Consider the following 13,065-nt stretch of genomic DNA (forward strand, 5'->3'; position numbering starts at 1 on the left):
AAAACTAAAAGCCACCAAAAGAAGCCGTTTAGGAAAAACTTTCCAACTTTATAACTTGTTTTGTTATTTAGCTATACTCCATTTGTTCATGCACATAATTAAAGGTACACAATACTAAATAAATAAACGATGCTTAAATTGATATAGTACCTATAATTTAAATTTTGTTTTAGCTTCTTCTTGTTCTTTCGTGTCGATGACATGTCATATATTGAGACTACACTACTACAGGCAGTACTTTCACTACCGACGAAGTGCGCGTTATTGTCAACGACCTGTTAGATGAGAAACTGGACAGCATGCTTGCGAAAATTAATCATACTATTAGCAAACTAATAAGTGAAGAACTGCGAGGTGTGAAAGATGAGCTTAAAAGTGTGAAAGACTCAATGAACGCCGAGAAAATCCAATTAAAAAATCTTGTCACTGAACACGAAGTAGTCAAAGAAACTCTTGAAAATCTGAAGCTGCAAAACACTCACATGCAACATACCATCACAGAACTTGAGAGAAGACTGCAATATATCGAAAAAGATCAGAATAAGGCTCAAACATCGCCTTGCAGCGCAGAACAGCAGGTGCCTACCGACGTCTCTTTACAGCTCGACGCTATGCCAGCCGGCACCTGTGTTGTTACTGCCTTGGGCGACACATCTAAAATAATTAGTCAACCGATGGCTCCCGTCAATTATAACCTGGTTAATTCTCAGTCATGGTCCGAAGTAGTGAAGAAACCATCTCGGCGCGCTATATCAATTCATGGTGCCGCTGGACCTAATGTGACGTCCCTGAAAGCAGTTGAAGTTCGCAAGCATTTGCATCTGTGGAATATGGAGTCAACAACTGATGAAATTCAGAAATACCTTCACACTTTGTGCAATACTGATACCTGTACAGTGGAAGAACTTACACCGAAGGGAAACTATAAATCATTTAAAATTGGTGTACCGCTGGCTTGCTATGACAAGTGTTACTCGGCCGACGTTTGGCCTGTGAATGCAAGAATAAAACCCTGGATCTTCTATAGGAAATCTACAGCCACGAACAAAGACAAGAACCAAGTAAGCGCGCTGCCTGGTGAAAGTAATAATCCCCAACTGCCCTTTCGTGACGAAGCTACCGGGAGAAATCAGGAAGTGCAAAAACCTTAACATCTTGTATCAAAACGTTCGTGGCATTAAAACCAAGTTAAGTAAGTGGCGTAACAACCTATCCTTGTTAGATCATCATATCGTTGCGGCTACAGAAACGTTCCTGGATTCCTCAGTGGGAGACATGGAGGTCTCGTCTAACGACTGGTCAGTGCTGCATCGCGACAGAGGCACGCCCTGCGGAGGTGTCTTAATAGCGGCACGCGCCCCAATCTTATTACGTCGTCGCCCCGAGTTTGAAACTACTGGTGGGGAAGATCTATGGGCTAGCTTTACATGGCGTGGGCATGTTGTATACGTTTGTGTTGTGTACAGTGTACATTAAACCTAGTGCAAAAGATGCTGACTATATGCAGTGGTTTACTAAAATTGAAGAATTTATTAATAGTGTTAAAGGAATTGTGTTAATATTAGGCGATCTTAACTTAAATAGTTCGTCCATTACAATAAGAAATTATTTTTGTTATTTTATGTCTTTTTGTGGTTTGAATGAGAAGAATAATCTGAAAAATCTGCATGGAGGAGTGTTAGATGTTGCGCTGTTCCGGGAGAGCGAAGAGGTACAAGACGTTATAATTACTGCTACCGAAGGCATCGTTTACCCGGATGCTTACCATCCTCCTCTGGATATTCAGGTAAGAATTGACACTGTGCATAGTTCCAATCTGACTGAACCTAGTAACATAGATATCTCCAGGGACTGGAATTTCAAAAAATGTGACTACGATTTGCTATTGTCTTTACTCGCTGAACAGTCATGGGATTGTGTAACGATGTCAGATAACATTCACGAGGCAACTCAAAATTTCTACATCTCTCTCTATAAAATCTTTGACATTTGTGTACCAAAAAATCGGCGACAAAAACGTAAGAATAGATTGTATCCAGTGTGGTTCACCAAAGACATTATAGAAGACATACGTAGTAAATCTAGGCTACATTCCGCCTGGAAACGCACTGGCTGTGCGGAGGCTTACAGACGTTTCTCTGATATAAGGGCACACCTCAAAATCCGAGTCAAGAGTAGTTATGAAATATATATGAAAAGAATTGGTGCTGAAATCAAAACTAACCCACGCGGATTCTGGCGACACATCTCGAATCTTAGATCGAAAGGTGGTTTTGAGCCCACTGTAAATCATAATGGTGAATCTCTTACGGGCATCCAGGCGGCAGAGGCATTCGCAAGTTTTTTTTCTAGTGTTTTTCTACCAGACATTCCACTACTTGATACTGGACAGGCACTTGGAAATAAAAATAAAAACAATAGCAACCATATCAGTATCACAGACATTACACCAAAAAATATTTTATATGGTATCGGTAAACTAAAGGCTTCCAGCTCCATAGGGCCCGATGGAATTCCATCTCCAGTACTTAAATGTGGTAAGAAATATTTATGCCAACCTTTACATCATATCCTTAATTTAGCCCTCAAAACGGGTGTGTATCCTCCTCAATGGAAAGTGTTATGCCAATAGAGTTGTGCCAATTCCCAAAAGCGCCCAAAAAGCCGTAGTTGAAGAATATCGCCTATTGCTATTTTATCAGCACCAGCTAAAGTCTTTGAGACCATTCTTCATAACTACTTTTCGCAAATTGATAAACATCTATGTGATGAGCAACATGGTTTTAGACCAAAGAGATCAGTTAACACGAACTTACTGATTCTTGTTGAATTTATATCTGTAAGCCTAGACCAGCGTGAACAGGTGGATGTAGTGTATTTCGACTTTAAAAAAGCATTTGACAGAGTTAATAACGATGTCCTTCTCATGAAACTGAACCTCATTGGATTTGATCCGGGACTACTTAGTCTTCTAGCTGATTATCTCAGGGACCGGCAACAATATGTTAAACTAGGTTTTTATGAATCTAAACCGTATCACACGCGTTCTGGAGTAAGTCAAGGTTCTATTCTTGGCCCTCTTTTATTCCTAATCATGATTAACGACCTTCCAGCAGTCATTAAACATAGCAAATGTCTACTTTATGCAGATGATCTAAAGCTATATCGGGTGATTAAGTCCCAAAGTGAATGTGAGGCTCTTCAAGTAGATATTGATGCACTGTGCAGTTGGGCTGTTGATAATAGAATGGAGTTTAATTCGTCCAAATGCCTTGCAATGACTTTTGGACGAGTGCGACAGCCTATCTGTTATAGCTACCAACTGGACGGTGTCGAAATTACTAAAACTTTTGGTGTAAAAGATTTAGGTGTCACTTTTGATCCTGGGCTGACCTTTCACGACCACATCCTTGCTACTGCTAAGGACTCGTTCCGTAGGCTAGGTTTCATCCTTAGAAATGTCAAAGACTTCCACAATAATAGCGTAGTGAAAATCATTTATAACGCACGCGTACGCAGCAAAGTCGAAACCAGTGCCGCGGTATGGAACCCGTATGAAAGCACATACATTTTACTTTTGGAAAAGGTGCAGAAGGCATTCCTGAGATTTCTCTATAAGCAGATGTATGGGTATTATCCATTCATGTACCCCACTAAGTTCCTTCTGGGTACCCTTGGGTATAATTCTTTAGAGGTCAGGAGAAATTATGATCAGATCGGAACCATGTGCAAAATCCTTCACGGTAAAATCCTCGCACCAGAATTGCACGAAAAGCTAACTCGGCTATTCGTCCCGAATAATTACTGTCGTGGCAGGAAACACAAACTTTTCGCCGTTCCTGCCTGTCGCACTGTGGCCCGTGCTAATTCACCTGTTCCGAGGTCACTTGCCGCGCTCAACGCTCTCTCGGACGGTACAGATTGTGATATTTTTGCCGATGGATGGAAGAAAATCTTGTCTGTGTGTCTGAAGTACTGTGAGAAGTCAGTGTGTTAGAGATGTCCTTAATTAGTGTAATTGGCCTGCGGCCGTTCTAATTAAGTAAATAAATAAATAAATAAATAAATACACTATGTCAGCCCAGTATGCCGCTTTTTAGCTGAATTTTCTTCATAAACTAAGTTTGTAAGTGATCATACCACGGAGGATCATACTAAGATTACGAAGTGCTAAGTGCCCATTTCAACCGAGCGTAGAAATAAATATATTCAATTATTTTTCTTTTGTCTATGTTTTCTTTTCCAGGTTGAGTTACTGATGATTAATAATGAAGAAGTACGAACCTTCTGATTTGCTTCTGATTTTCAGATTTGCAGGTAACTAGAATAATAGTTTTAGTAGACCTTTAGACAGCACATTATGTCAGAACTGCTAGATTTCGGAAATCAAATCACTCCTTACTGAACCTTTAAAAAATGTAGTTTACGACAGTAGCTACGACAGCCGATGTTACCGAGTAGATATAAGTTTAGTTATGTGTTATAACTTTCTATCGTTGTAAGGTTGGCTGTGAGAGAACCGAATTCTGGGTTAAGCTCGCCGTTGAACAATAACCTGTCTGTATTCTTTGTGTAATAAACATATAAGTGTCAATAAAGAATAATAATAAGGAGTATTGAAGATTCACTTGAAATGTAGCCCGTTTTTGTTGGAGAATGTTTTTATATGGCATCATCAACCACCGTTGATCTAAACAGATTAGTCGGTAATACAAACTAATATTGTCACCATCATAATATGTTTTGTCTATGTTTTCACATAATACGATAGTTAAATGTTAAACATTAATTAGTATGGAAACCCCGCTGTGTCATTCGGAATATTATCATCCCTTTCACAATGATCATTAAAGGAAAACAAAAAAGTTATGTTTGACGAACGATTTAATAAATGTATTGTAACTTCACTCATGTTTTAATTATACTGCGGACAAATGAATGCGTCGGTATTTACACAATAATAAGCTCGTAATTGTTATTGGAACTCCATGTACCTATTGCAATGTTGGTTTTTCTACAAAAGAAATAAATGTAATATGTGTGTTCATAATATGAGCGCCATGACTTTTTTATCGGGATTTAAATTATGCCAATTAATTCTTTGGTACATTTCATAGAAGTCTTTATAAGTTGTGGTGACAACAAAGGCTTATTTTCTTCACACAATATATGTTAATATACCGTAAGGCCGTACACAAAAAGAGTATACGGCCTAAGTCATTATCTATCCTTCCATCTATTAAGTCAATTAAGTTGGGGTCAGCTTCTAGTCTAACCGGATGCTGCTAAGTACCAGTGTTTTACAAAGCGCGACTGCCAATTCTCAACCCATTTACCCGGGCAGCCCAATACACCGTGGTAAGACTGGTTGTCAGATTTTCTGGCTTCTTACTACCCGTAACGACTGCAAATGGTGTTCAAATGACAGCCGTATACGTCCTAAGTGCTGTTACTTTATTTCCTTGTAAGTACCTGTTACGCTCTTTTTGTTGACAAGTTAACTTTAATACCGTAATGTGCTGACTGTGGAATGGTTTCGGAGCCATACTTTGCTCGAGCAGCCCGCTTGCTGCTTGGCCCAACATGTTTTGAGGAAAGTTAGTTAGAAAAGCCAGTGTACGCGTTTCTTAGCCGCATATCCATTTTGGCGTCCATATTTTCTTAAACGTGTGTAGTCCTCCGTGGATGAGTGACTACATATATTGTTATGAGAATGAGTTCTTCCGTGTTTCGGTAGGCGTGATAAACTGGTGGGTACTGGTTACGATTACCAAAGGTTCGTAACTGTTATTCAAAAGCCAGAAAGTCTGACATGCAGTCGCTCCATGTGTAACACAGGTTCTCAGCATCCGGTTAGACTGTATTACAATAATGTATCCAGGATGATGTTGGAGCTGTCTCGCTTGTGTAGTAAGTAAGTGATGTGTGATCTATGATAACGTATTGTATTCATCGTGTATTGATAATGTTAAGATAAGTACATAATAGTAATTCAGCGTACAGATAAGAAGATAGTAATTAGATATTGATTAGTTGAGATAAACATACAGCCTTACATTATCAAGATTATTGTATATAACTAATATACAATAATCTTGCCTTAACTAAACCTCGATTTGTAGTTCTGTGTTTTATTGGCACGACTATCCCTCATTACCACCTGAGGACCCTGCCTGTCGGAAGGTTGGCAGGCCCAACATCACATGAGGACCCTGCCAGCCGACCAACATCACAGATGTCTGCAATCTATCATGTTGATAGTTTTAATGCCGACATGCCGCAAGTAAGTCCTAAAAACTGTGGCGCGCAGGATTTCATCTCCAATATTTAGATTTTAGTAAGACGACGTATCTGTAATACCATACTATTTTTTAAAAGAGTAACCATGGAGTTTCTTGCCCGTTCTTCTTCATAGGTAGCTACTTTTGGAATGGGCAACTAGAATCAAACTTTGTTATATTTTTGACGTTCATAAGTAATGATTTGACTTTGACTTTTGAGTTTGACGAGTGGTTTCCGTATCTTATTTTGTTTATTTTTATTTCATTTTAATTATGACTTTTATTTTATTGTTTTTCGGTATTATTGTTGATGCCATCGATGCTATGTTTGATATAAACTGATTTTTAAGAACGTTGTTTCTGACCAATCGATTGCGTGGTAGCCGCAATTAAATCTTGAAGATTGTGGCGAGCAGGATTTCATCTCCAATATGGAGACCCTTAGTTAGAAAAGTTACTTTCTTATCTTATTTTAATTATTTTAATGTTTATTGATATTATTTTTTCTGTATTATTATTCGTGCTATGTCCGAAATAAACTTCTGTTTTAAAACGGAGTCTCTAATCAACAGATTGAATAGCAGCCGCAAGTAAATCGCAAAGACTGTAGCGGGCAGGATCTCGTCCTCAGTATATGGAGATTCTTAGTAAGACGGATGATTTCCGTATCTTATTTTGTTTATTTTTATTTCATTTTAATTGCAACTTGTATTTTATTGTTTTTCGGTATTAGTGTTGATGCTATCGTTGGTATGTTTGAAATAAACTTCTTTTTTAAAACTTTGTTCCAGATCAATTGATTGCGTGGTAGCCGAAAGTATCTAATCTCCAATATTTATATACTGAGTTACACGATTGATTTCCGTATCTTATTTTATTAGTTTTTAACTTTATTTTTATTGCATTTCGGTATTATTATTGATGCTATGGATAGTATGACCGACAAAACTTCCTAAAAGCGGTCTTCCTGATCAACGGAAATTCTGAAGACTCTCTCTCACTCTTATTGATTTTGTATTTTATTCTTATGTTGTTTATATATTTTTAGGGTACGGAACCCTACCTCGAAAGGAAAAAACGGAACCCTTATAGGATCACTTTGTTGTCCGTCTGTCTGTCTGTGGTGTCTGTCTGTCTGTCTGTCAAGACCCTTTATCTCAAGAACGCGTGGACGTATCAAGCTGAAATTCACATGAAATACTCAGGTCTATTGTCCCTTTAAGCTGTGAAAATATCAAACTTCTAACTAAGCCAAGCCAATCAAAAGATACATCCGATTATGTCGATATTTTCAACAAATTTTCGACACTCGCAAAGGAATCAAAACCTACAGGATACTTCCCGTAAACTCAGAGTCTTGAAATTTGGCACGAAGCATTGTCATATAATGCAAATATGGGAAAAAATTCGAAAATCTAATTTTTTTAGTTATAGAATATAAAAAAAATATTTTAATAAAATGAAACTTACTACCTTATTTCTCACGAACGAATAAAGGTATCAAATTGAAATGTATACCAAATACCAAGGTCTATTGTCCCTTTAGGCAGTGAAAAAATCAAACTTCTAAGTTAACGCGGTCAAAAGATACAGCAGTTATACCGACACCTTAGACGAATTTCCGTCACACGCCAGGGAATCAAAACCTACAAGGTACTTCCCGTGAACTCAGAATCTTGAAATTCGGCGAGAAGCAACGTTATAAAGTACAGATAAAGGAAAAATTGCGAAAATTATAAATTTGAAGTTAAAGTATAGTAGTAGTGTAAGCATCAAATATTTTCCTCATTTCAATGGAGAATTTAAACGACCAAGTTTGACGGATTTGAGAAATCATTTCTTTGTAGTGAAAGAGTATACTCGCCGTTTATTTCCATTGTCATCAGGTCAGGATCTGATGATGGAAATCCTGAGAAATCGAGGGCAACTATCAGAAATTGTAGGCATGCATAGGATTAAAACTTGATTCTCAGATGTATGTCTGGTGATACTATCAAACAGTGAAGGTTTAGAGCTTACCTGATGATGGAGACGTGAGAAAGTCGAGAGTACTCCTCAACGGCATGTTTTAGTTACGTCGTGTTTGGGCTTATATTATTCGTATTTTTTTTTTTTTTTTTTTAGCGACGTAAAATCATCAAATGACCCCTCCCGCTGTGGGTTAGCAGCGGTGAGGGAGTGTCAGACTCTTACTGACTAAAATCGTCGTGTTCCGTCATAGGCCTTTTATGTACCAGGGCCGCGGTATCTCTTTCGAACAACCCGCAGCCCATATTATTCGTATTGACGAGAACTTTTCACAAAAGTTAAAAATAAAATTTTTTTACAAAAAAAAAACAACTTCCAAAAACAACAAGAAAACTGTTTAAATGCATCGGTCTAGATCTCGGTGGTTAAATAAATATAGATGCATCCTCTAGACACCGACTTCTAGACCGATGCACGTAACATCTTTTCAATTTCTTTCTTGCTTTTGTTTTCTTGTTGCTTTTTTATATGTTTGAAGTTGGATTTGTTTGTAAAATGCTACAAAATAAAATAAAGCCAACTTTATAAAACAGAGAAAGGGACAGAATTACACTTTTGTCAAGGCTCTGGAGACGTAAAGCCAGCAGCCCCGAATCCTACTCTCTAGCAGTCATTGTTACAATTCGACAGTAACAGTTACAAGTCGTCAGGCAGTTTCAAAAAAAACATGAAACTGGGGCTCGTTAGGTGATTAATCCCTCAAAAATAAAAGATCCCCTTCCTGCAATGGCTGCTTTAACCCAAGTTAGTAGTGAATTCTCATCACCTAAAATAAAATAAGCTCCCACACAAGGTTACGTTATAAATTGTATAAGAGTTCCCATAACTATATCTGATTGTAGTATATCCTTCAATACCTATTGTCGGCTCTTAGTCGCGCGTGCCCTCTCACTTCACCGCCCACAGCTGACTGAGCCGTGTACGGCCGCACGCGCGCCAGAGATGACATAATGCTTCCTTCTCTTTCACTCACATACACTACATCCCTTCCTTATTATTATTATTATTTTTTAATCAATGAAAGATCAATCAATAAAATAATTACTAGTTTTATTATACTCCTAATTACTGATTTAAATCAACATCAATCTCCTCATTGTATCTTTAATTCTGGTCTTGTTAGTAATTAGTCTCCTCGTCTCCCACATCCTCTTCAGAACTCTCTTCTACTGCAATTTCTGAATGCTGTCCATCGGTTTCTTTATTCATCGATTTCCATTCCCCCTCTACTTTCTTTAGATGCAGTATGTTTCGTCTAAACTGTTGTCCAGTTTCATCATTCTGTACGTCTCCACCGGTTTTAGATTTTACAGTATAAGTAGTAGTATCAAAATTTAGACTCAATTTGTTAGATTTATTGGTATTCTTAACATACACTTTATCTCCTATCTCCAATTCAACTTCACGTGCTCTTCGTTTCTTATCAGCATATTCTCTCCCTTTTTCTTTTTGTTCTTTGTCTTTATCCCTTACGTCAAAATCTTCAACATTTTGTTCAGCATAATCTATCATAGGGATCTTGTCCTTAAACTTCCTTTGAAAAAATAGCTCTGCCGGTGATTTTCCAGTCACACTATGTGGGGTGCTATTGTACATCGTCAAGTACTCTACCAGTGCTTCTCTCCAGCTTTTTCTTTCCACTTGACATATTTTGAGACGCTTGAGGATATCCCGGTTCTGTCGCTCCCCTTCCCCGTTCTGTTGTGGCCAGTAAGGTAATGAATTGAACAGTTTTATATCATTTCCAAGACAGTAAGTCTTGAACTCTGCACTAATGAATTGGTTTCCGTTATCAGAAGAAATGGAAACGGGATGTCCTAGACGGCTAAAAATCTCTTTTAGTAAGCGGATCATTTCCTTGCTGCTTATGTCTCGACAAGTTTTAATTTCCTTGTACCTTTTTTTTTTTTTTTACGACGTAAAAAATCAGCAAATGACCCCTCCCGCTGTGGGTTAGCAGCGGTGAGGGAGTGTCAGACTCTTACTGACTAAAAGCCGTCGTGTTCCGTCGTAGGCCTTATGTGCTAGGGCCGCGGTACCTCTTTCGAACAACCCGCAGCCCCGGCAGGCCTTGGCCCTGCTGGGCCCCTCTGGGGTTGCTGACATCTCTTTGAGGAGCGCGTGGAACAACGCTCGCCGCCGACACGGGTCTGTTGTCTAAAAACAGACATGAGCGATGAGCCACCCGAACTCACCGCCCACAGACCCACGCCTACGGTGGCCGGGAGTCGTCTCGCGACACCCGGCGCCCGTGGTGTCTACCTGCTCCAGCGCGGCGGCCGGGATGAGAGGTGCGAACTCTCTGACGTTCCGCCGCCTCCTTCTCGAGCATGACTGCTTCGCAGAATGAGGCGACGGCATCCCATTCTCGCCCCGGATCATGGCTTGAACCAGGGCCGGACGCGAGAGGTCGCCGCCGCCTAAAGCCTAGACGAGGACCCGGCGGTGCCGTTCTCACGCAGGGCACTCCTGGACTGTGTGGTCCACCGTGTCCTCGGGGCTATCCGCACAGTGGTGACACCCGGGCGCCTCCTCACGACCGATTCGATGCAGATACCTCCCGAAACAACCGTGTCCGGTGAGGACCTGTGTCATGCGGTACGTGAGGGCGCCGTGACTCCTCCCGGGCCACTCCTCAAAGAGGGGCCTTACCGCCACTATGGTGGCGTGCCCTGCACTGGGTTGCGACAGTCGCTCCCTCCAGGCCACCATGACATCCCGCCGGAGCTCTGCCCGCTGCGCGACAACTTGTCGCGGCAACGGGGTTTCCCCCCGGCGCTGAGCCTCCTCGCGCCAGTCGTTCAGGCGCAAGAAGACTCTCGCCTCCAGATCCCACGGTGGTAGTCCGGCTATTAGGCCAGCTGCTTCGCGGGAGATCGTGCGGTACCCCCGGATTAGCCTAATGGCTATCACCCTTTGGGGCACGTTCAGGTAGTGTACAGCTCGCGGCCGTACCGAACGTGCCCATACCGGGGCCCCGTAAAGGGCCATGGACCGCAAGACTCCCGCGTAGAGTTTACGGCAGGGGGCGTTTGGGCCTCGCAGGTTGAAATGGCTTGTCCTTCTCAATTTTGCTTACAGTGTCCTTTCCTTTCTGGCTAAAATCACCCAATTGTCGTTCCACTACTTCTAAAGTATTTGCCTCGGTTATCACTTCAGTTAATGTAATTTTTTCTCCTGCACGAAGTACTTTCTTCCTCAGTTCTTCCGATGAACACTTCTCAATTATCTGATCAATTAAATTGTCATCCACATCCGTAAATTGGCATTTTAGCGCTTGTTGCCTCAGACGAACCAAATACTTCTCAAATTTCTCGTTTTCTTCTTGTTTCATTTGTCTGAAAAGATGTCTTTCATATCGTTTATTTTGCTTGGGTGCGAAGTATTCATCCAACTTTTTTATTGCTACTTCAAATACATCTTTGTCTTGACCAGCTTCATTCGACCTGATGTAGCCACCGGGTATATTAAACAGTACTTCTTGAAGTTCTTGTCCTCCCCAATGTAACAAACTTGCGCGTTTTTTAGAACTAGTAGTAACATCTGCAGCTTCCAGGTAAATATATAAACCCCTCTTCCAGCGTTCCCATCTAGCTCCAACAGAACCTGCTTCGCCATCGCACTCGAATTTTTCTAATGTAAGACTTGACATTATTTAATCTGTGAACAAGGAAAGGAATAAAGAATGTCTCATCTTGGTTACCAAATGGGCATCATCCTTTGAACAACCTGACACATTCATTATTCATTCCTTACAACCTCTCTTTTCAACACCATGTAAACTGTTATTAATCTTCAGTAAATAGGCGTCACCCGTAAAAACAATACGTCAAGGGCACCACCCGCACAAATATCACGGTAAGGGCTTCACCCTTATAGCTTCTACATCAACATTCTCATATACCTCAATTACATCGCATTTGGTACTTACAGGCACACAGCCCGTATATACCTAATTAGTTTACGAAGTCCTTACAGGCATCACCTGTTTGCGGACTACCAGGCATCATCTGGTAACATCACTCGTACATTTTGAAGTTTAAAGAAATCACGTTCAAAACCCGTGTACTTCATAAAATAATAAATAATTAGACATCCGTAGGGTAGGTGAAATAAGATCATACCTACATCTTTATACATTTCAACAGTACCTATGCACACATTTTAAACCTGGAATCGAACCAGGCCTCGTGGTGCAAAACAAAGATTTTATTATTATGTTCATAATATGTTAATCACCCATCACTTCACTATAACACATAATTTACCAGTATACAAAGCAAAAACAAATTTTACGTGAACGTGAGTGTGTATGTTTGTTCCTTCTTGTTGCCGAACCCGCTTTACAGATTTGCATGAAAGTCAGAACATAATCGTTCCAATTTTAACTCCAATATACCTACTTCACACGAAAATACCCACGGGCAATAACTAACGGCCCGTAAAACTTACGACTACCAAGTAAGTACAAACCTGTAAAAATCGTCCCAATCCAAACTAATATTATAAATGCGAAAGTAACTCTCTCTGTCTGTCTGTCTGTCTTTCTGTCTGTCTGTCTGTCTTTTCTTCACGCCTAAACTACTGAACCGATTTGTGTGAAATTTGGTACAGACATAGTTTGAAACTTGAGAAAGGACATAGGATAGTTTTTATTACAAAAAAAAAAATAAAAATAAAATTATTCCGAACATATAGCGCCATCTATTGGTCAAATCAAAAATCTGCTGGTAGTCACTATTCCACGCGAACGAAG

At 40.1% G+C, this 13,065-nt stretch overlaps 1 protein-coding gene across 1 annotated transcript; it reads right to left on the minus strand.

Annotated features, from left to right (window-relative positions):
• Positions 1-11,325: 11,325 nt before the first annotated feature.
• LOC135117524 (uncharacterized) lies at positions 11,326-11,961 on the minus strand. Its single transcript, XM_064036911.1, has one exon. The coding sequence runs from the start codon at positions 11,959-11,961 to the stop codon at positions 11,326-11,328; it is 636 nt and encodes a 211-aa protein (XP_063892981.1).
• Between the last annotated feature and the right edge of the window lie 1,104 nt (positions 11,962-13,065).

Source organism: Helicoverpa armigera, chromosome 1 (genome assembly GCF_030705265.1).
Source record: "Helicoverpa armigera isolate CAAS_96S chromosome 1, ASM3070526v1, whole genome shotgun sequence".
Lineage (NCBI taxonomy): Eukaryota > Metazoa > Arthropoda > Insecta > Lepidoptera > Noctuidae > Helicoverpa > Helicoverpa armigera.